Source organism: Watersipora subatra, chromosome 2, assembly GCF_963576615.1.
Source record: "Watersipora subatra chromosome 2, tzWatSuba1.1, whole genome shotgun sequence".
NCBI lineage: Eukaryota > Metazoa > Bryozoa > Gymnolaemata > Cheilostomatida > Watersiporidae > Watersipora > Watersipora subatra.
Window position 1 is genome coordinate 7,528,068 of NC_088709.1, and position 24,940 is coordinate 7,553,007.

The 24,940-nt window shown below is 36.6% G+C and overlaps 1 protein-coding gene across 4 annotated transcripts; it reads right to left on the reverse strand.

Annotated features, from left to right (window-relative positions):
• Positions 1-24,507, reverse strand: LOC137387370 (uncharacterized). Of its 4 annotated transcripts, none has more exons than XM_068073775.1 (11): positions 24,369-24,507; positions 18,021-18,082; positions 15,540-15,615; positions 12,784-13,176; positions 12,392-12,625; positions 8,270-8,461; positions 6,111-6,278; positions 5,424-5,462; positions 4,572-4,781; positions 3,669-3,801; positions 1-1,101 (listed from the first exon to the last, which is right to left on the reverse strand). In XM_068073775.1, the coding sequence occupies exons 3-11, from the start codon at positions 15,604-15,606 to the stop codon at positions 474-476; spliced, it is 2,064 nt and encodes a 687-aa protein (XP_067929876.1). In that variant the 5' UTR covers positions 15,607-15,615; positions 18,021-18,082; positions 24,369-24,507; the 3' UTR covers positions 1-473. The 4 variants fall into 4 exon arrangements, with proteins under 4 accessions (XP_067929876.1, XP_067929877.1, XP_067929878.1 ...); XM_068073776.1 differs by lacking the exon at positions 24,369-24,507 and adding an exon at positions 23,768-23,840; XM_068073777.1 differs by lacking the exon at positions 5,424-5,462.
• Between the last annotated feature and the right edge of the window lie 433 nt (positions 24,508-24,940).

The following is a 24,940-nucleotide window of genomic DNA, read 5'->3' on the forward strand; positions in this document are numbered from 1 at the left end:
TAATGTACAATAATAAAATATCTTTGAATATGAAATAGTAGCAGCTCATAATATAAAAGAGACAATCTAATTATGGAATTCTAATACGCATGGTCAAAACAGGCAATGTACAACTATCTAAACTTGTATGTACAGGTTCCTCAATCAATAAATAAGGAAAGTATAGCAAGCCGGAATACCAGTAATCACAAGTTAAAAAAGTTTTACACTTTCAGCAAAATAAATTAGTATAGATTAGAAAAAGACATTTGTAGTTTGAGCTCGCACATGTCTGAACTTTGCCTGTGTATGTTTAAAATATTGACATAATACATAGCGAAACAGTTTTCAAGCTTTTTTCATCTTGCAAGAAGTTTTATGAGTAAGAAATAAAATTTCTTTTGAGATGTCTATTGCCTGGAGGTGCATGCTCTGCCAAAAGTGAGGTTTTCACTTGATAGAGGTGATAGAAGTACTGCATGCTCATCATTCAGTCACAAATTGATGCGCTCACCACCATTTTCCAAACGCGCTTTTGGACAGGTGGGCGCATGTTTTCGGTCTATTGACCCTCTCGACCTTCGATCCATGGATCCTCGAGGTGTTCCCTCAAAAGAACCAACAGACTTTCGCCCATTTGAAGCATTCGATCTCCTGTCAGTTGAGTCGGCAGACTTCCTCTTTGAAGAATGAGCATTCCTTCTTTCAGACGATTCTGTTGACTTTCTATCAATGGAAGCAGTAGACTTTCTCTCACTCGGTGTTGTAGATCTCTTGCCATTCATCTCAGAGACAGTAATTGTGCCATTCATTACAGAGTCGAATAGATCTCCAGTCTCTAACGGCTCTATTGATGAAGCAGACTCCGAAATTTTTTCAGAGTTCCTGGTAGCTGTTCCATTTAACCCATTTCGAGGTCGATTGTTACCTCTATTGTAAAAGTGCTTGACAGAAGGTGCAAGCTCTGTTGGTGGCTGTCTTTCTATGTCTCCATTGCCATTGGTTTTTATGCTGTCCAACTTTGTAATATCAGCGGGGCTGAGAGAGTTCAGTGGCTCTCGTAGTTTTTTCATTTCTTCATCATTGTTGTTGTTCTTTGAAGATCTCTTTCGAGACTTAGACCTACAACCCAGCTCAATTGATAACTCATGTGACGTGGAAAGCAAGTCGCCATCAATATCAGCAATACGATACTCTACTATCATATCATTTAAACCAACTTATATACATTTTGTAGTATAGTTGTAAAGCCTTAACCATGTAGGGTTGTTTTAATAGACCTTATTTAATTTCTGCTTACCAATGTAGTTTTTATTTTTAATAATACTTAATACAATGTTCTACTAAATAATATCAAATGATTCCAAATAAAATTAACTATTCATAGTGTTCAAGGGTGTGGCAATGTGCTCTACATAAGGGTGTCCTTACAAGGTAGCTACGGTATCTATTATTAATGCAATATGCAGAGTTATCTACTAGCTATGCAATAGTGTATATACTTGTTTTCCTGGTATCTCTATTGTACACATAATGTGCCACAAAAGTACACTCTTTATTAATATAAAAAACTTAACAATTGTGCACATGGTTCAAGATGGCAACTTAGACTAGCGAAAAGCATGGTAGTCTGACACTGGCACCGTCTCTACCTAAATTCACTTCGTCCTCTAAATTTGCTCATTGACTCCCTCATTTTTTTATTTCATTTCTGCTGCTTCCAATCAGTCGCCCACAGAGAGACCAACTGTTACAACTATGTAGTAGTTTATCTGGTTTACTTAACGTTTTACAATTTTATGCTATATTAAGTTAATACTTTATACCATGTTCTATTATTATAATATGCTATAATGTAGTATATTACATTATGTTATAGCACATGTTCATCTGCCGTACTGCTGTACAACGTGGTTTGCTATCACAAATGTGCAACAAGCATGCTGCAGGGTGAATACAAAAAAGGAAATTTCTAACAGTCAGGATCGCAAACCATTTTAGTTTCTCATTTAAGCAGAATAAAAATGACAGACCGTTGACGGAGTGCAAAGTTTAGAATCAGCACCATTGTTTATTTTAGAAACCTGATCATCTTTTCAATTTCATATCAGGCAGCGTTTTCTCCCGTTATGGAAACCCCATAAAATCTAAAGACTACCACTAAAACCGTTCAGGAATGAAATCATGTTGTAGCCTGCATTTAGCAGTTTTTAAGTTTTAATGAATCAAATTTCTGTATGCATTTAGGCTCTGACAGTTTATGGAAAAACCATAAAATAATTTGAAAAACTAAATTTTTATGTCAAAAATTTATTTTCGTTCTACTAATAACAGAAAGTAGTAATCAACACAAACAATAGTGGTGTGGGGTGACAAAAACAATAGAGTATTCAAACTACAGTGATGGATATTTTGATAATAAACAACCTTTGATCAGCCAAGGAAGGGCAAAAACATGGTCTACAAAATGCAGCATTGTGTTATGCTACTGAGAGTCGTGTCCCCATGCTGAAGATTGAAACAAACACGAAATGCAGAAGACATGTTGTGTTAGACATATAAAACAATTTGACCACACTGAAAACTCAATGATTTAGGAGAAGCAGCAAAAGAATTATACTTCACACATATCATCATTTCGAAACACTTAGCTGTCATGAAAACGCAACTCCAGATTTCACTAGTTAACTCAACTAGGCAAAATTTATTAAACATGGCGCTAAGCTATAACAGGACTTTATGCATCGCTACCGAGCTAAAATATTTTTGGCAGTCTTGACTGTGTACCATTAAATATGAAGGGAAGCAAAATATAGGAGCATTCGGGTTTTGTTAAATCCTAGTCTATCAAATCAAGTACCTAGTTGGTCAATGATCATGAGTTATTAGTCAAGTTATACAAATGGTCATTATTGCAATTCTGGTTAAAATCACAGAACAAAGATTTCAAGGTACACCGATTTAGGTTCAACCTCAACCTGTGCTTGGCTGGTCTTGCCACAGCCATATCTTCATCGCTGCTACAACTGCAAACAGTTAATTTTAAGAGGAAAATAAATGGAAAAAATAACAATAAATAGGAATAAAGAATTCTGATTTCTTTATTCATTTAAAAAATGAATAAAGAAATTAAAACATGAAGCAATAAACTGTTTTGCGCAGTAAATACTCTAAAATATTATCTTAATTAAATAATTGACCTATTAAACAGAGAAAGGTATTTTAAATGATATACATGTATGTCAAACCACTTATCCGATTTTATTGGCTAACTGTAGCCATTTTTTGTTTGATGATTCTTGTATGGTATAATTTGGAAAATATTTCTATTTGAAATGAAACCATTGACAATAAAGTGTATATATATATGTATGTGCGTACATATATATATATATATATATATATGTGTGTGTACATATATATTATGTGTACATATACATGCATATATATACATACATATATGTACATATATATATATATATATATATATATATATATAGATATATATATATATATATATATATATATATATATATATATATATATATATATATATATATATATATATATGTATGTATATATATATATATATATATATATATACATACATATATGTACATATATATATGTGTGTGTGTGCGTGTGTGCATATATAAGACTTTGCGATAGACTCGCATAGCTCAACTAACCTTCGAATGAAGATACAGGCCAGTATTAGCACAATAAGGGCAACAATGAGACCTGCTATGATGCCTCCAATTATGGCTCCAGTATCAGCTGCCTCTTTCTGTTGGTCCCTTCGTGGAGGCAAGGAAATTCGCTCTATAATAAAAGTCGAGACTAAGGCAAGTGGTAAATTCAATAATTCTCATAATTATACAAGTTAGTAGCTTGTACCCAATTACCATTTCACAACAAATGTACAGGGCATGTACAGGGCTAACGGTTGTTGAACTCACTGGTTATCCGGCAGTCTGGTTATTTGGCGAGCGAGCATCGTGTGTCACCTGGCCACACAAAGCTTAAGATCAATATTCCAATGTAATTAAGCCCAGCATTTGTATTTCTTATATATAAACATACATGAAGGCATTAATACTGTATGCAATGAAATCTAGCTGTAGTTAAGAAAACAGAAGCACTTTAAATTAACTTCATGAAATGAAATACAATTATTATAATCTTTCTCGACCTTGAGCAGAGCTTTAAGTGTTGGCAAGTTGACGTACTGCACCGACAGCAAATTACACGCTTCTTTAAACAAAATGGGCACTGAGTTTATCTTCATATCTAATCAATATAGTTTAAAAAATAGCAAAACATGTTTCTACTAGCAAAGCGTGTTCCTCATGACAAAAATCATCAGAGCATTTGGCAAGTTCCTGAGTGCTGTGATAGCCAAAATACTAGCGCGGTGCTATGTAAACATAAACAACAGCAACCAAGACAATTGTGTGGACAAGCTTGCAACAGTTAAACATGATAACTAATAAAAAGGAGAGGATGGGTTTTACAGCCCAGAGTTGTGTTTCCTTGGAAAACTTGACGTTAGTAATCATTTAACAGTTAGAAGAAAGCCTTGTAGCACCAACCAATAGGACGAATAGAAGTTGGTTTCCTGCATTTGCCAAGTTTTGTCCAAGTTCCCAATCTACTATCGCCATTACTTTCGCAGACTATCAGGCCTTTCGACTCGTCATGCTTGCAATAATACGAGACAGAAGAGCCCACGACCCACGATCCATTATCAGGAGTCATCCTTAACCAATCAGGTTGGGCAGAAGGTGAGGTGCACACAATTGCTGCACAATAAGAAAACAACAATATTACTTCTACAGGACACTAGTCTACTAAACTGATTGGTTCTCAAAACTATCTATAGACCAACTAGGGAATTTTTCTAGCCGTCAGATTGACTTCACAGTTAATCTTGGTTAAAATCACTTATTTTCACTTGCTTTTCACGGATATTCAAGTGTGTTGCTATATTCTAAGCGAGTAAAACAAGTTTTTCCGTTAGCAGGGAAATGCGTCAAACGTTGTCTGCAGAACGTACAAAAGAAACACGTTGGAAAGTTCTTTAGTCATGCATTAGTTTAGTCATGGCATGCATAAAACGCTACCCTATCTTTGTGAACCGATAATGGATGATATTGGAAGCGTGAAAGGTGTACAAATAACACGATGAGCAAACATCATATGCATGAGGCATCAAAGTAACAGAGAGTGCAGCGTGGTTATAAGGAATGCAGGTAATTATGCAAAGCAATAGAAAGACATGGTGCCATTGTCGTGTTATAGGGAATCCATAATGAAGTAAACTCATGGATAAATAGCTGAGCAAATAAAGAGCCATTATACACGCGGTGTAATACCAATAAGACAACATTGTAAGCGCTGTTATATGTAGCACAGCGATTGGCCACACAAACACTGTTGTATACCTATAGTTGGTTGGGGGGTGGTAGTTGTCGTAATCATGGCTATTAGGGAAAGAAAGTGTCACGTTAACAATCATTCCCATAACTGCACATCGCTAAGACTGGCTGTCATACAAACCAAGAGATGATATTTGTAATAATTCAAATAAGTTCGTAATGGTTTAAATAAGTATTCATTTTAGCAGTTTAAACTTCTCATTTTTTTGAATTAAACCTCAAAAATGATTTTCATCAGGTTTGTGGCACACTAGAACTGCACTGCGTCATTGTAGTGCAGTACGCAGGAATTTTGTAGTGCATTGCAGCTTTCCAATGCGCAGTTGACTTTCACTGCCACAGTAACTGCGCTCCTACTGCAAATAGCCTACTGCGATCCATTGCACATTTACTTCCATGATCCACTACCTTAAACCTAGCAACTCATGCACACTGAAAATGTGAATCTTTCGAAACTTGAAGTTGCGTATGACATCAGTAGGAAGTTGATACTGTGTATTAACTGATACTGTCAGAGTACTGATGAGTACAGATACTGCATGAGTACTTATCAATGCACAGTTATGATTTTTTAGTAATGGTCACTGATTGTCGCTGCTTTCATAACTGGAAACAACAAAAACGCTGCTTTGGCAGCAGGTACGCTGACTATAATAAATTAAGTGACAACCAAAGCGGTCAGCAAACGCCCACCTTTGCATTCGTCAAAGATCCATGTGCCGTTTGCTGTGCAGATAGCCTGGCCGGAGCTGGGAGTGAAGCCAGGGTCACAAGTATAGGTGAACATACTCTGGTAAGTGTTCATAGAAGGCATGATAAAAGAGGAATTGTGGATCATCAAGGGAGAACCACAGTCTACCACTGAAATATTCACAAGAGTTTAATCGACACGGGAATCATATTGACTATAGCTAAGCTTTCTCTCTCCAGACAATATTCACCTTATCAAATGAATCAGTCGCACGCATTGTCTGTTCGTCCTTATCCATCGGTTGGTTTACAGTGACAAATGAAAATCAATTGTTGTTTAGAGATTAGCTATCAGATAAAAAGATGTCTATGAAGATATGCTGATGGAACTGGACAGGTTGAGCAGCCTTGGCTACACCTCTCTATGATAGATACAACAGGTTGTATCAATTGTCTCAGATAACGGAGACCAGAGAAGTTGTGATGTCACAATGATTTTGATGAACAAGCAAAGACCGGTACGTCAAATACAAACTAACTGAACAATAAACAGTCAACACTTTCTGCATTCTTGCCATATCAACAAACATAAATTCCCACAGAGTTCTCATCCTGCCTTAACTGCTCAGAGATAGAGGTACACATGTTGCAGTGTAGAAGCCAATAACGCTAGCAATTGCTTGCAGCTAACAGTAATACAAAGGAAGTATTCTAAACCCCGAATATCTACTGGAATGTTGTTTAGCAAGCGACGAGCGTGAGTGTGAAAGGGATTATATGCTCTAAGCGGGCAAAAGAATCCCTGGAGAATGTTCTATAGAATGATTTCAGAGTTAGCTCAAAGTCGGCTCTATAAGAACAAGTATTCATTCTATGTTAGGTTTTTGCTACTCAGAAGGAAGATATGCCAGTTCTGCTGTTTTCAAAACCATAAGTTCCCTTCAGCTTTGTAGGTAGCACTTTAATATGATGCTACTGAGATATTTAGATTGCATTTGTCATAATATTAAAACTTAACAACTGATGATGCCATGATCAGTCATGGCAGTGAAGAACAAGAAGGGAAGGGAAGGCAGCCTTTGAAAGCATTAAGGAACCTGATGATGTCATTTGCTACGAAGAAAGTTACCGCTATACATTTATAATTAAACCTCTACATAAGCTAAGCAAGTACTTGTCACTGCATGCAAGTATTCTTTGCCATATAACATCCAAATTGTCTTAGAAAACTTAAATTTTGTGAATAAATGTTAAAAGCTACTAGTAGAAATTGCAAATACAAACCAAATCATAAAATATATACTTTATAAATTAATTTAAACTGAGTATATTGTAATCTAGAGTGAGTTGTCCCATGTTTCCATCACTTACTCCTCAACCAAACCTGAGCATATTCAAGCTAACACTTCTAGTCATGTGACCCTAAATTAAGGTAACAATAAAACCTTTTTTCACTGATTTACGTAATGTAATTTTTTCATGTAAGTTAGGTTTTCTATTTAGTTTTTTATATAGCTATGTATATTGTTTTTGATTTAATGCTATACATAATATAATACCTTAAGCTCTTTTCACCCCTTTTTGGGCCCCAGAATTAATAAAAAGACAATGTATTCTTAGAATAATATTTGCGCCAACAATATTTGGGCCAGTTTTAACGAACAAAGTAATACCTATTGTACAGAATAAACTTCATTTCGTCGAAGCTTGACTGTATTGAAATTACTTCCTGCCCTGACAACCACAGGGCTTATTTCTATCATTAGGGACTCAAGGAGTGTCATTTGCACTGCATGAGGAAGATTGAGTCACTTTTATGGTAATCATGTGGTTTTAACTAACAGGGGCTAGCTGACTTTTAAACCTTCCATCTAATTGCTGCTAAGAAAGGAATTTTAGCTTTGAGAAAACAGTTTAGACAGTCCAAGGGCCTACAATCCTCTATCATTAGAGTGTAAAGTGATAAGCCTTGGCAGTGATTACAAGGGAAGAGGACCAGAAGAAAGTGGGTGAACGATAAAACCAGAAATCACATATAGGTCAAACATTTAGATGATGAAAGCCACAAAACAAAAAAGTGGAGAAGTTATTCAGTCGACCAATGATCTGCAAGAGAGCACATGTTAAGTGATGTCAATACAGACAGTATTTTTATGACATACTTTTGCACACAGGAGTTGTCCCTGACCAGTAAGCTCCAATGCCACTCTCTACTACACATGAGCGAGTGTTGTCTCCTTCGAGAAAGTAGCCTAGTCCACAGGCAAATGTAGCCTGAGAATCGTGAAAGTAGCCATTACTAAGTGCCTCGAGTCGTCCATTGACAGGTAAGGAGGGTTCTATACAAGTCATTCCTGTAAGTACCGCATTAACTTAAAAACTATCAGACTTTGTGAACAAGAATGAATGCAGCTGGATGGCTGGCTAATCAAAAGCGGATAGGTCCCAACATAAATGGTTAACAGCGTAATAACAGAATATTTTTACCTACGGTATGTCATAAACATATCATGATATGAACAATTAGCTGAATGTACGACATTGCACAAGTAATAAAAAGGTTTATGCATGGCAAAAATTTATTTTTAATCAACCTATACAACATTTATTATTCTAACTTTTAAATTAAAGTACTTGTTTATTTCTGTGAGTGTCAGGCCAATGTAAAGTTGAAATATTTAAAAACTCAAAGCTTAGCTAAAACAGATTGTTGAAAAATATTTCTTACTTCTTATGCTACAGATTGGGACAAGATTTAAAACAGCTTATAACCGGTGGCAGGTGATGTAGTTGCCATTGGCTAAGTTTCTTTACCTAATAAATTTAATTTCCATAGACTAAGTTTCTTTACCTAATGAGTTTGAGTAACTTAAGCTAGTAACTTAAGCTAATATCCTAATTTTTACTATAATAGGAGCCGTTTCTATCCGAAGTCAGCTAAGAAGATTATGAAAAATTATTGTACCTCACAGGAATTGAACCCATGCATTCAGATGCACATAAGTGATGCCAAGCGTACTACCACTAAACCATGCAGCCACCTTGCCACATTTCGGAATAATTGGGCATATAATCATTACACATCATGATCTCTCATGGGGCATTACACTGCAACTTGCATTTTTAACAAATCGCTCTTAACTAAACATACGACAAACAGTTCAATTTATATATAAGTGCTGAAATTTTTGCTGTCTGTTACATTTACAACGGAAGACAAATGTTATCAAACCTGCTCAAGTAGCGGTAACTATGCATAGAGTAGGCAAGCCACTAGTTTTAAAATAACGCAAACACATCCGGAGGTTCAAAAGGTTTGTTGTTAGTCTACAAGTCTTTTATACTGTCGTTGAAAGCATTTATAACAGGGCTACAAAATATCTGTTTTGTTTCACACAAAAAACAATTGAAAAAAGAAGCTAAATAAAAACAACAATGTTTTTCTTCACTTGCTAAACAAAAAACACAAAACTGCATGAAAGTTTCGTTTGTATTTATAAGAAAAGTTGTACCTTTCACAAGATGCCTAACGGTTATGAATTGTTCCATTTGGGTGTTACTTTTTATGAAACAAAGTTGTTGTCATGTAATGATGTAACTTCAATGTAGCCTGGCGTAGATTCTAGTTAGTATTGTGACTATTTACTGCTGTAGACACACCAGTTGTAGGGAGCAATTTAAAGGTTGACTTGCAACAAAATTCACATTACCGTTATTTGATATGAAAAGATTCACCATGTCTTACTCTGTTGTGTTGTAGGTGCAAAATATGTGGAAAAGTGATTACAAGCTCTTAAAAGCTCAAAAACGAACAGAAAATCGCAGCCACACGAGACCGCCGTAGTTTGGATTCCCTTTCCAAAACGGCTCAAATGTGATGTAGTTGTGAGAGATGGTTTCTGTTTACACTTTCTTGCAACCTTGTTCGTCGAAATATTTTCACAAATATACTTCACGCATTCAATAAAACTATGTTTATTGTTCCTACGCGTCTGTTTTATCGTCATCGTAATGCTGTCACTTTTAGACCTGATATCTTATAACTTACCGTAAAAATTTGTTTAATTTTTTAGCCTTAGCTCGAAGGAGTACATATCATTGTCTGATAATCATGGCGAGCCTGTTGGTCAACTGTGATAATCGAAAAGTGCTGCAGAAATTATTTGCGAAGTATGGGTCACATGATCAGATTACGACTAGCCGATTAGACCAGGCCGAAACAAAACTGTAAAGTAGCGAGCATCTATATTTGATACGGGGTCTTTGGTAAAACCCGAAGTGTTTGTCATAAACTAGTGCTACGATAAGTTTTATATTGAGCTTTGTATTGACCTTTCAATTCACGTAAGAACATACGTGACAAGACGATAACCAAATTTCGTGGTTACGTCCTCGAAATAAAGAGATTCCAATCTACGGCGGCTTTTCATTTTTGAGCTTTTAAGAGCTTGTAATCACATTTCTATATATTTGGCACTTACGACACAACAGAGTAAGACATGGTGAATTTTTTGATACCAAATAACTGTAATGTGAATTTTGTTGCAAGTCAACCTTTAAGGGCGGATATCATTCCTGTCACCACCAGTGGTCTTTTGTTTGGGAATTGAATCCCAACCCGTTGTTTACAGGTCAGGAGTTCTAGACCACAGCTACCGCTGCTCTCACACCTCAGCTTACTACCCGACATAGCTATAAAATAATCAAATGCCGTTGTAGGTCTTATTTGATAAGTTCACAGTAGCTCATTCTACACTCAAACCCTCTATCCCTTTGCACATGCTTCAAGCTACTGCGAGAGTAAAAGGTGATGGGAAGAGTTCTGACAGCTGTCAGAGGCAGCGACGTAAAGAAAGGCTGCCAAGACCTTTCATCTAAAGCATAATTGATATCTTTGAACTACTATCTACAGACTCCTCTCTCTCTCTTTAATATCTTATTCATATAGCATTGCAACATATCGCCATTGGGTTTCTTTTCATGTAGCAGTTATATACGGACCCCTATATGGACATCTTTGAAGATATGCTCCCCATGGGCAAACTGGCTAATGTGTAACTATGCAAAAGTTATTCAACCAATCAGAAATCTTAAAAACCTAAGAACTATATTAAATTAATTAATAGAATTAATTATATGGCTAGATCCAATAAAAAATATACCATTTTATAACATTGAAAATAGTAAAACAAAGTCATAGAAGTTATTGAGTGAGACCTTGTTAGACCGTAAAAAGTAACAGTTCTACTTTGGCTCCAATTCACAAAAATTATTATTGTAGTTATGATGTGTCTACAGTGATAAAGTCAGTAGTCGCAGGTCAAGGCCGTTGTGAGAACTGATAAATATAAAAAGCCAATTCAAACACCAATAAAATGGTCCATCGTAGCGGACCATCACTGTATCAAGCCAATTAGGATGATTGTCAGGCAAAACTTTGTATACCTTGAGCATACCATGTTATTTTTATGACAAATTTGTCAATTCAGCTTGTAAAAAATCTATTTCCCAATTAGCCGAAATCGGATGCTCTAAATTTCTGCAGCTCAGAATTTTAGTGCCAGCACTTCCCATATGACTATAATTTATGGAGACCTTATGTTGCAATGCAGAGAACTTGTGGTGCAGTCTAGCATATTAGATCACAAACCTTTTCAATGCTACTGCTCATAACTTATATATAAAACACTTACGCCACTCGGTGTCATAGGTACATTTGTTGAAAAAATGGGTAGTCATAAAAGTGCTGGAGAAGTTTTTTATGCGGAGCCATCTATATAAAGCTGCATAGCAAGCGTATGTATGGGCTTTGTGTTAATAAAACAACCATGAATTTGCAAGATCGGTGCTAGTTGTACATGAGCTAGTGAAATTGCTTGGCAAGGTCATATTTAAGAATCAGTTCCCGTCTTTATCACACGCTGATAAATTTGCCAGATGGCGGGAAACGCGTGCGTGACAATCTTTAAACAGTCAAAAGTGTGGGCAGCACGGACTGTAATCTACATTGACCTACAAGTGGTGCAAAAGCCCTTATGAAAGCATATACCATGCAGATCTAAGTTTGAGTCAGTCTATGAATTGGATAAAACCGTCATCCAACCCGACTACCTCAGTCTTGTGGCACACACTAACCTGCTTCCATTTCCTCTATGACCAAAACAAGGAAAAGTTTTGTTCAATATTATCAATGAACAATGAAAATAGTAAGAAGCTCTAGTTCCTTTAGTTTTATAGCCTGTGCTTCTATATTTTTATAGAGTGGGTCCAAAAAGCAGACTTACTGTTGCATGTAGCATCGTCACTGACAGGATCCCAGCTCCATTCTCTCCCTATTTGCACAATCTTGCTTCTGCAAGCTATTGCCTTAGAACTGACATTACCAGGCATGAGGTAGCCTTCCACGCATCTCACCAGACCCTCATATTGAACATCGTCAGGTTTGAAGTCCATATACGTTAACTCCAAGGTTGTTCCAGAATTTGGAGCACTAAACTCTTCTTTGGCGCATCCATAAGCTAAAAGTTAGAAGATTAGTTGTAGATTAAGAGTGAGTGAAGAGCAAAGACTATAATGTTAGAGATGGTAAATTTTATAGCGGGTGAACTAAGAACTAAAGCTAAGCCAAAGATCTCATACTTTTGTTTTTTAGCACTAGCATTCAGACCATCCTTACCTTCCACATCAATGACAACACCATCGTCAATAGAGTTACTTGTGTATTTTACAGTCATCTTTTCATTTACTGACTGAAAAATATCCGTTCCAGGCGTAATGCTCCCACATTTTTTATCTGTTTTGGAAACTGTATCAGATTTTGAAGACAGACTGACATGGCGATTGTTCAGGCAAGGAGAGGTTTTTTCACCCAATTCAAAGACAACACTCGTCTTCACTAATATCTTTTCTCCAAATTTTGCTGATAAGTCCGATTCACAAGTCGCTTCGGCACCAGCACGGTCACAATCTTCTGATGTTAGTGGCATCCGAATGGGTTTCATCTCTTTAGCATCGCCTACCGTGATCCTATTACTCTCACATAGAAATATCCATCTATCTTTGTTGCACCCTAAAATGATAAGTTATTTTAATTTTGCTGGTTATCTGATGCGCTATCTTTTAAGTTCAATTGAGAGTTGTCTATTGTTATGAGAGTAGAGAGAGAGAGAGAGAGGTAGAGAGAGAGGTAGAGAGAGAGGTAGAGAGAGAGGTAGAGAGAGAGGTAGAGAGAGAGGTAGAGAGAGAGGTAGAGAGAGAGAGAGGTAGAGGTATAGAGAGAGAGAGAAAGAGAGAGAGATATAAGTAGAACTGTCATGTGTGATATAACATCTAATAAAGTCTAATGTTGCTTGAGGAATATCTATGTCTACTGATAGGCGCTAAGATTCAATACATCCTCGACAAAGTACCACTTTGGGGAAAATGATAATAAAAGGTTTAGTCAACTCAATTATGATAAACTGTGTCAAGCTGTGAACAAGTGACATCTGTTACAAGCCTGATGAGTCAACAGATAAGCTTGCTGCCTACCAACTGTTGAACAACAAAAAAGTTCCAACTAAAACATATAAAAGTCATTATGGAGTTGGACGATTCACTATAGAGTTAGATGGTTCACTATAAAGTTAGATGATTCCCTTTAATTTAAACGATTCACTATAGAGCAGCTACGGCCAAATGGCGGATCTTGATCCAGATGCGGATCTTCGTAGTTTTTTTGTGTGGATCTTCTAAGTTGGCTGTCAAAAAATATTTTTGAAGTATTTTTAAAAAAATTTGGTTTTAAAAAGACTTTTGTAAACTTTTCCTAAAGTTTTTGTAAATTTTTTGTTTTCAGCAATGAATTTTGTGAAAAACAATCATGGAACATGACTCACAAATACTCATCTTCCTAAACTCATAGAGTCGCTGTAAGTAGCAAGAATCCGTGTTTTGATGGTATTGTGAAGTCAAAGCCCGCTCAACATTTTTCTCACTGATATCAGACATATTTAGTACACCACATTCATTCAGTGATTTTTTGTCAAATTATGTATATAAACAAAGTTTTTTAAGATCGTATTTGTTGTCTTGTTTTAAGATGTATGCAAATAATTGCATGAATATGTATGGTAAAAATTGTACATCTTCAGCTCGTTGTGGATCTTTAATTTGTTATATTTGGCTGTAGCTGATCATGACCAAAAACATTTGGCCATCCCTGCTATAGAGTAAGAAAGTTCACTATAAAGTTAGATTATTCATTGTAGAGTTAAATAATTCACTATGGAGTTAGACAATTAACCACAAAGTTAGATGTTTCACTCACCATATATAGAGTCTGACGTTTACTATAGAGCTGCATTTTTTACTATAAAATTAGATTATTCTCTTTAATTTAAACAATTCACTATAGAGTAAGAAAGTCCGCTATAATAAAGTTCGATGATTGAGAAAGCAAAATTTTCAATATCAACTACGAGTTATTTTTCTCAGCTGTTTTTCAGTTTTTAGCAATATCCCTAATCTGTAGCCTATCAGATTTAGAATTTAAGCCCAGTATCTTTAAGGTTTGGTAAGAATGATAACATAATTTCTGGTTTAAAAGAGTTTGCATGAAGCATTTAAATAGAATTTCATGACATTGAGTCAACATCATCGTTGTGATATACAAGCAATCATTAACTGATAAGAAAATTGCTGCCAAACAATCTAATGCTGACCCAAACATTTGTTGACTATTTAATTAAATCATAGAAAACTAATTATCCCTGATAGAAAGTGGCAGCTTACAGGCACCCAAGTATTAAACAGCTGAGAGATAGAAAGATAACGCTTTTCAAATGTCAAGAATCTGATACAGCAGCTCTGCGTAAAACTGAAATTTGCACAGTCGATGGCAATGCTAGAGTATCTTGGCCTAACAATATTGCGATGAGATAGGGCAGGTGCTCCTTATTGTATTCTTAGCCAAGACCAACCGTTGCATACTGGCCATTACTCAAATATGGCTGATAATCTCTGATGGAATTGAAAAGCATTCCATGATGGAAATGAATAGGAAATTATGAAGCTGGTTGACTTCCAGCGGCATAGGCTTGTATGTTGCATAACCAGGCAGTTCTGCTCGGTAAAAAGTCTGTCAGGAAAAAATAAGGATAACACGAAAATCTGTAGAGAGCTTAATCAGCCAAATATTCACGATATTAAGCCAATTAAGCCCTTGCAGCGCGTAGTACTTTGTAAGCATAAAGTGAAACAAAATAACTGAGGGTACGCAAAGCAAAGGTAGCCTTTTAAGTCTAACGGTAGACAGAGAGGAGTCTCTTAGGAGAGAGCAAAGGATCTCAAAGGATATTGATCCCACCGAGCAAGACATAACGAATTGACAAAGCAGTAGCTCAAGTAAATTAAGATTGCTTGTTTATTAAGTCAAAGTTGAGAGGCACTTACTGGCTTCGGTTGATGCCATGGTATGAAGGAGGAATATTGGCAGGAGAGGAAAGTGCTTGGTCCACATGCCTGCAACCTGCAAGTCAGTGTCAGCTGATTACATTATCAATAGAAATAGTTATGCTAGCTAATTACTAGAGGGTATTGTTTACTCACTCATTGACTGTCGTGTTTTCTCTTTCTCTAATCGTCTTATCTCTTCCTAAGTTGTATCACTAGCCAAACTTTGTACAACAAATCTATTAGAATATATTATAAATAGCTTAACTATTATGTATTTGTAAAGTATCCACCACAGCGAGCGGTGCGTGTGATGTCGAGGAACTCGTGCAAAGCATTTGGCAGGCCATTTACACCTAGGGCGTATGTCATAAGCGCTTGGTATGCAATGCCAGTAAACTGCATACAGCCATTACAACTCATACACGACATTGGAAATATGGCTAGAGAAATTGCTAAATCCTAGCACCATCTCAGCTATTACAAAAAGTACAGACCTCATCGACTAATTGTTCATGATTAGTGGACCTTAAGTAGCCATATCTGTTTCAAATCATTAATAAAACTCCTAAAATGAAACATCAAAGAACGCACTCGGTACAAATATTATATCAAATCAAGATAGCGTCAGGCGGTCAAAGACTGATCGAAAATTTCAAAGAGTTGCTTGGGAGCAAGACACAGCTGAGCAAGCGCAGGCGAAAGGAGAATTAGTTAAAAGTCCGATGTTAACGGATATGTCAACTGCCAAAGCTCAAACCCATATCAGATGTCCAACTAGGGCCTTTGGAATTAAAGCTAGTTGTATGCTTGACAGTCTTAAAAATGGATTGACAAATTAATGTGATCGACAAATGTTCGACGCATTAGACGGCCGACAAACATACAGCCATGATCATACCAGTATATCGCAATATATCACACCAGCAAATATCAGCAAAAGCCAGTATCGATACACATATAGCCGTGATGTGACATCGCACCAGCTTGTGAGAACTGATGTTTGTCAAATCCTTTTGTGGCTACGCAAAGGAGATAATCACGCATCTATATATATATTTCTCAAAGTCTGTCTGTATGTTGTATATCTGTCTGTTGGTTTTCCGGCTATAGCTGTTATTAGAACAACTGAGCTGAACAACAATGCAGACTCAAAGTCATGGCTTTCCGTCATTGGAAGCCTAACCTTATTAACTAGCTTAGTGGAATTTATGCCAGGCTACTAGCTTGAAAGGTACAGTTGTTTGACAAAGTTTTAAAACCTTTACAGTTGTTTTTATTTTTCTCTCAATTTATTTCAACTACACGACACACTTCTCTCATGATATGTACTTTGAAAGTTATTATGGCAAATGTTGTTATATGTTAAATACAAATCAATTTTCTGTCCAAAGACTCTTCTATTACACGGGCAACGCCGGGTGGCACAACTAGTACAGATATATGCTTCACTTTGTCTAATATGTCTCGAAGATGTTTCAATGCTTCAAACATATTTCTAATAAACCTACTTCATTTTTATTCGTTTATTGCAATTAAATTTATTGAAATTGTAGAATTCTCAAAAAACTCTCAAAATGCGAAAGATGCACCCAATTTTAATATAATTCAGCAATACATTCCAAGATGATACCAGCGCACTAGCCCAATGCCAGCATCAATATCAAACACTGATGTGTAACCAATGCAGCCTCCTTCCTCACAAACTAACAAGTTCAGGGATTTAATTGGCTTGGTTCATATCCTATATAAGTGGCAATAATGAGACGGCCAAGTGCTCTAGAGACCGTCAACTGAGGAGTGACAGGCAGCACCCACGCTGTGCCTATAGCAATTTAAAAGTTACCAAATACTCCAAGCACTTTCACCTAGGCGAATATAACGCTAGGAACGTGACAATGCGACTTAGAGCCAAGCTAAGCCACTTTACTTGGCTCATAGGAACTGCGTTGTAAGAAATGAAAGACATGCATAATAGCATACGGTGTGTCACAACCCTCAAGCTTTTATAGAGTCATCAGGTTAAAGAGCATGTAGTGTTTGCATACGCTTTCTACCGGTATCCTGTAGCTAAGAGCCTTATCGATAGAAGGAAACGGCTTATTGTAGTCGATACGACTAAATATGTAAAACATGTATACCTAGACATAAATTATACAGCATTTATTTGTTCAAGTAAATTTTTGTGAAAGCGCAAACGATTAAAAAATGCCAGAAATTTTACTATCTAAAATATAAAACTCAACCAAAAGATGAAAACATGGTCAATAATGCCCTCAAACCGCTGTTTACATGTATGTTGGAGATCTTATCCAAACATGTAACATGTAATGTCAAGAAACTACAGTGCAATAAGTTTGCATTAAAAGCAGATGTTATTGTTTATCAAAGCTAAAATCGGGTAAAAACACTAAGAATACAGCAGATTTGATCAGACTGACAAGCAGAGATATGAAACCAGCTGTGGCAAGAGTCACTTACCTAAGGATAGATTCTTCTTTTAGTCGGCTGATTGGCGTACCCGCAGTCACCGGTTCTTCCCCCTGAGAGTATTATAAAACAATGGCTATAGATAGGCTGGACACCCACTCTCACTCTTGTTTCACTTGTTTAAACAGAGTAATAAAGAGATAAAAGAGAGAAGAATAGGAAAAGAATGAATTGGTCACAGATTGGTTATACATGTATATTGAATGTGACCACAGAGTAGTGTTATCATGCGCTTTACACTATCTAATATTCTAACATTCTCTGATCAACAATCGATAAGGAAACACAAGTACAGTCAACACCTCAAGATCAGTCATGATCATTCAGTGGCAGCATATCTACACACTATACAAGCAATGAAGTTAACGATTTATGTTATAAAAGTAAGGGTAAAACATTTTTTCTAAAATTTAGTGAGCCTTCCTATTTTGAAAGTATTTTTTTGTTAGTACTTTCCTTCTATTTAAGGGTTCAACTTTATTAGAATTCTCATGGTGTTACTAGAAGAAATGGTTCACATCCCTTGAGTAATTACACATACTTATGCATTGTATGTATTAGAAGAACCAGAATAACTGTTATGAAGCTGTCAGAGGACCTCAATATCTTAGGTTAGGTAAGATGAGACCTTGATAATCTAGGTGATGTGTGAGAGAGGGAGAGAGGGAGAGAGGGAGAACGAGGGAGAGAGAGGGAGAGCGAGGGAGAGCGAGGGAGAGAGAGAGAGAGGGAGGTAGGGAGGGAGGGAAAGGTAGGGAGGGAGAGAGAGAGGAAGAGAGAGAGGAAGAGAGAGAGGAAGAGAGAGAGAGGAAGAGAGAGAGGGGGAGAGAGAGATGGGGACAGAGAGAGGGGGAGAGAGGGAGAGAGCGTGAACAAGAGTGAGCGAGTGAGAGCGAGAGTGAGCGAGACAGAGACAGTGAGAGAGAAAAAAGATACAGAGAAACAGACAGCAGGCAGGCAGACATACAGACAGACAAGAAGAAAGGCAAGAAAGACAGCAGGTGTACAGATACACAGATAAACTAACAGACTAACATAAAGACCTTAATAACTCAGGTTGGGTGACTGAGAGAGACCTTAGTACCTTAGTACCTTAGCTCAAAGAGTGAAAGAGAGAACTCAGGTTGGGTGACTGAGAGAGACCTTAGTACCTTAGCTTAAAGAGTGAAAGAGAGAACTCAGGTTGGGTGACTGAGAGAGACCTTAGTACCTTAGCTTAAAGAGTGAAAGAGAGAACTCAGGTTGGGTGACTGAGAGAGACCTTAGTACCTTAGCTTAAAGAGTGAAAGAGAGAACTCAGGTTGGGTGACTGAGAGAGACCTTAGTATCTTAGCTTAAAGAGTGAAAGAGAGAACGGAAGATATAAATAAAATAATGCCTAAGCAATGCTTTAAACCTCTTGCTTGTAACAAGTTCTATAGTAGCTGATTTTGAAAATAATAAGTGGTAACCCTGAGCAATCTCAGAGTGAGTCAATGATCACTTCCTGTCTCTCTTTTTTATAAGTATGAAACAAAAGATCTGTTTCCTGATGAGCTGATCTGAGTTTAATGATTACATTGAAGACTCAAGGATACTAATTCTAGTCACTCAACCACCTACACCACTTGTAATCGTCTTACTTCTCCGCTGTTGGTAAATAGCTCATTGTAGCTCTGTACATGACACCAATTCAGTCAACAAAAGGTCGATACATTATAAGACTGACCAAAATATAGCAATGGCCTGACATCGTGTCAGTAAAGATCGACAAAATTTGCATTAAAACAATTAGAACGGCACAACTTGAAAGGTTGATCAAACAAAAAATAGGGCTCACGGAAAAGAGTCAGCCATGAATGATAGACCTAATTGTTACAAGAATTAGCCACAACATCGTAATTCAATAGATGTAGCTGAAAATTTGTAGATGCACATGAAATCGAGTAATCTATTGTTGCTGTGGACCTTCACACATCATTTGTACGAATGTCACTGGTATGAGGAGACTTGATGTATCGTACTAAAAAAAGTAGATTTTGAGTAGTGTTATGTATTAACTGACAAATAACATGACTTAAAATTGTACTGCTATCAGTTTTTAGGTCGATAAGAATATGCACAGATGGTCAGGCCATAGATGAATAGGTAATAGATGGTGGACAATTGAGCAGCACTCTTGGTTTAATCGAGTTTATTCAACTGTCAAGATAATTAACAGCGGTATAAAAATTAGGAACTTCTTTCTTCAAGCATGTTCTCTGACAACAGACTACATTTTTCAAGTTGCATCCTTCAGGTTAGGTGGTGGTATTTGCTAATAATGACTATTGACAATCAGCCATTTTTCAAAAACTTTTAAAGTACCCATACCTCAACAAAAACAGTCGCTGTTTGTAAGAAATCATCTGAAGTAACGAAACTGAAATCCCGGTTGGTCGTTTTAGTCCCTTCCTGTTATTTGGTTGCGCTAATCCATTTGTAAACTTGAGAATGGCAATCGAGTCGACAATTTGTGATAGAGTGAAGCAAATATAACCTAAAACAAGCTCAGTGAGATCTGGTCACAACAAATTGAGCGTGACCATACTACTTTGTGTAAGCTTTTAGGTTTTGTATACTTCTGTTTCTTCTTCTTACCGTAACTTCAGTGTCAGTTTTGGTTGTGTACCACTCCCTTAGACTGTGATCCCACCAATAAACTTCATAAAGATTAAAGGTGGCTAGTTCAGCTATCAATGCCAACTAATCACAGCTTTGTAAATGATAAAAGCCAGATGAGATTACAGAAGCCTATGAATCTAGCTCCCATCTAGCCTTACTGTACCCTTTTCGTCATGAAACCATAATGATATATCTATAAGAGTAGAACTTATAGGATTCTGAGGCTTTGTCGATAGGTTACTGAAGCCTGTGGGGCCTGAAGTTCCCCAAAGACTTTAAATAACAAAAAAATCTTATTAGCTATTCTGTACAGTTGTCAGGGCCTAGCTGTTAAACCTGAGAGATTATACTTGACTCTGTTGGAACAGAATCAACACTTATTCAGATCTCTGTCTCTCCAGTTTGATTTTAAACTTCAGTTCTCACTTACATAGCTTGTTTTATTGAATCAGCTGTTGCCTGTCAAGCTGATATCACTCTCTCCGGTTTCTGATTCATAAAACCACTCTTCTTTGTTTCATCAATTTTTTGAAAAACTTGTTTCTTCTGACCAAGTACGTCGCCGCTTATTACTATTGTTCTTAAAAAGCCAGAGTCAACAATGAAGACTTTGACTTCTTTTTAAATGCAGCTAATTCAAGAAAGCCTCTTTACAAACACTGCTAGATTAATTGGCTAATTAAATATTTTAACAAAACAATACGAAATACCTAAGCATATACTGCTTGGGGCTGAGGATAGGTTAGTACACAATGCACTGATTTGAGTCATAAGGCGTCACCATGAAAGAGAAGCTAGACAACTTATTGAAACAACTGAAGTAACTGTTCTTTAGTTCTTTAGTTTATAAAATATGTTTGTGCCATTTTCATTGGTATTCACGATTGAAAAAATGATTTTTTGGTAACCAGAAGTAGTAAATTTAGTAGCTAAGGGTTATTAACCTATAATGCTTAACGCTTATACTAAAAATGCATTTAGCGTAAAACCTCTATTGGAATGCCATCGAGCTGTATTTTTCAACACTTCCCCGATAGTGGGGTTCCATTGGAAGTGGCATTCAAATAAAGGTGGCAAACAAATAGAGGATATGCGGTATGTTTTTACGGGGCTTACTCAAAATCTACTGGCGGCTTGGACTTTGTAAGATGTTTTATGATGGTATCATAGCAAGATGTCTGTTAGTTGACACAGCCTTGACCTTGGCTTGTAATAATTCAACATAGCACACAATGCGATAACTTTCGTCAAAAATATGTGGTTGATAAAATGTTGTTTTCGTCTGTTAGATAAAATCAAGTGTATCGATTGAACCTTTCTGATTTCTGCCAAAAAATAATTGTCTAATATTCAAGCAATTTAAAAAGTTTGGCAAGTCCGTTGTTGATTGACAATTCAGTTTCATTCTACTAGCCTGATCCGGCTTTACTAATTGTAGTATGGGAGGCTGATCAAGGCTTTATTTTAATATTTTTTTTAGAATAGGAAGTTAATCAAGACTTTATTAACATATGTTTTAGTAATAAAGGCCGATCAAGGCTTTATTCCAATCTGTCTTTAGAATAGGAAGCCAATCAAGGCTTTATTAACATATGTTTTAGTATTAGAGGCAGATCAAGGATTTATGCAAATCTTGCAGATTATTAATACAATTAAGCGTGGTTAAAGCTATCTAGTCGAATAAAATTAAAAGCAGGAGCATTAATATGCACAGTACAGTACTTTCTCAGACGTCTAACGACATCGCGGAAACAAACCGCAACGTTTCTAGGTGCCATTTTCAGCGATTGGCTAGCAGAGGCTAATGCTTACTATAATCTTTCTTTATTAATCTTAATTTAGTAAATACCTGAATAAATAAATGTTACAGACTGTGTAACATGTCCGACAGCTATTAGCCTGATCTACTTTGGATTACGGTGGCTAATTATGTTGATCAGCTGCACTACTAGACATGTTCTGCATGACATACGAAACATATCGACATATCGACAGAAGCGCAATGCTCTTGTATTTGTCGTCGCCGTGGCTAGTTACAATTGGAAAATAGAAGAGATATTAATACATCACTGTTAGTAATATTTTAATTTGTATTCAGTTAGAAACATTCAGTTCCAAACATTGACAAATTTGAAAGTTAGATGCAGCAAAAAGCGGCTGATCCTAAATATTTACTTACTATTTTTGGAAAAATTGTTCACCGACATATTTTGCAAAAGCATGTTCTTTGTTATCAAAGTTGACACGATGGTGCAAGCCCTTTGAGACAACATTGTCATAGAACCCTATTGTGTGACAAGTTTAGTACCAGTACAGACAAAGAAGTAGAGTTCTACAGCGGGGTAATATGATTCTCTTATCTTTCATCAGAGGTTCCTGAAAGGATTTACAGTTGAAATCTGTGCGCTCACGTGTTTTAGAGACTGCTGCTGGGCTACATGATGGATTAATGTTGACATTACAACAACTCAATTCTACACTTAATACTAGGCTGCTGTGATAAGGTGCTGTGTATCATCCAGATCTGCAACGGTCTTTAGAAAAATTATTGGTTTTGCAATGTTAGCGAGTACGATACAAATACTCACCCTATCGTATATATGAAATCAATAAAACTATCACAATAGACTAAAGACACCTGTTAAAAAGAGTTCAAATTCAATGTCCATTACTTGAACACGTTTATTTACCAAATGAACAATTATCTAGCCTAGAAAGACGCAATGGACCATTCTTATTCAACTCCAGAAACATTGTGCAAATTAAGTCACTCTAAAAGTGATTTTTATTGCTGGCTTGCGTTTTATAATCATTCTGATACAATGTAAATACTGTCTAAGCATACATGATGGGAGCGTCATGAGTCTCCAACCAGCCTATCAAAGATTCAAGCAATTTGACATCACTTCGAAATGTTCATTCAGTCTGTTTTGTTGGATTTTTGTACTTAATGTTTGTGCATAAGTTGACATCTTAAAATAACTCAAATCTTAAAAAGACAGGCAGTCGCATAATTTGTGATTTTTGTATTTCTGTATACTTTGTAAGCAACAATGCTCAACAAACTTTTGTCAATTTCAAAATTTCCGACTCACCCGCTCTGGCTTGTCACTTTTGCACCTCAATGACTGGCTGTAAGACCTTGTCACTAATTACTCTTGCCCACTGTGTCCCTCTTTGAACATTCGATTTAGCATTTGATTACAACTCTAAGTTTAAATGCATCTTATAAAGTCGATGGACAAGTAATACAAATCAAATAATTACTTAGTATAAACTAGGCACTGTTAACATAAGCAGTCCAATTGGAATCTTAAGGCAAAGTCTATATTTGACCGAGTCCCTTGATACTTACACACCTAGGACCTTTATATTAAGTAGTATAAAGTATCGGTTTAATTACAAGATCTGAGGCTATGGCTAATATTCGCCTTTTGCTATTAAATAAACTCGGCTTGAAAGGTTTACTTCATGCTGCGGAATGCTTTCAATTGCAGGTTTTAGCTTGTCAACAACGTTACTAGAGCTGGTTAACATATTTCTAAAATACCTTTACAGATATGACAATATTTAAGCTTTTGAAAATATTTTGCTATATCACATGTAGAAACAAAACCCTTTTAACAAGCACCAAACAGAAATGACACTCCACATTGGCTAATGAAAATGTATGGCAGTTGTATGTCTGTTCGTTACCTTAGTTATCGGCGCTCAGTCTTGAAGGAATCGGCTGGCTATGCTGATGTCGAGCAGCACCATTACACATTAGACACGGTCGCTGAATTAACACCCACCGCACCTGTGCCTGCCTGTCCACATGACGGAGGAAAAGAAGTGAACAGGCACATCGCCGAATAGCAAGCAATAAACTTTTTGTATTAGTAATGCTCCTTCAGATAATTGAATGCCTACTCGTACAATGCTAGAATCACACGTAGAAAATGCGGCTATTGTTGAACATTCACGAGGGCTTGCAAAGCCAACAGGAGGGAAAACATAATGATTAGGCACAAATAACAAGCTCAAACACACACTGAAAACATATCTTATCATAATACCAACTATTTGTATAAATCATGTACTCTGATACCCAAGACCCAGGAGTGCTATATAAAAACGCTTTTGTTTTCAATTGACCTCACTTATGTTATTATCTGCTGCTTTTCGTGCTGAAACAACAAAAGTGAATGATTATGATTAATCGTTTATGAGGTGAGGGAATCACACGCGCCCGCCGCTGTCGTCGAGCAGCTGACGGTCGCTGGCAT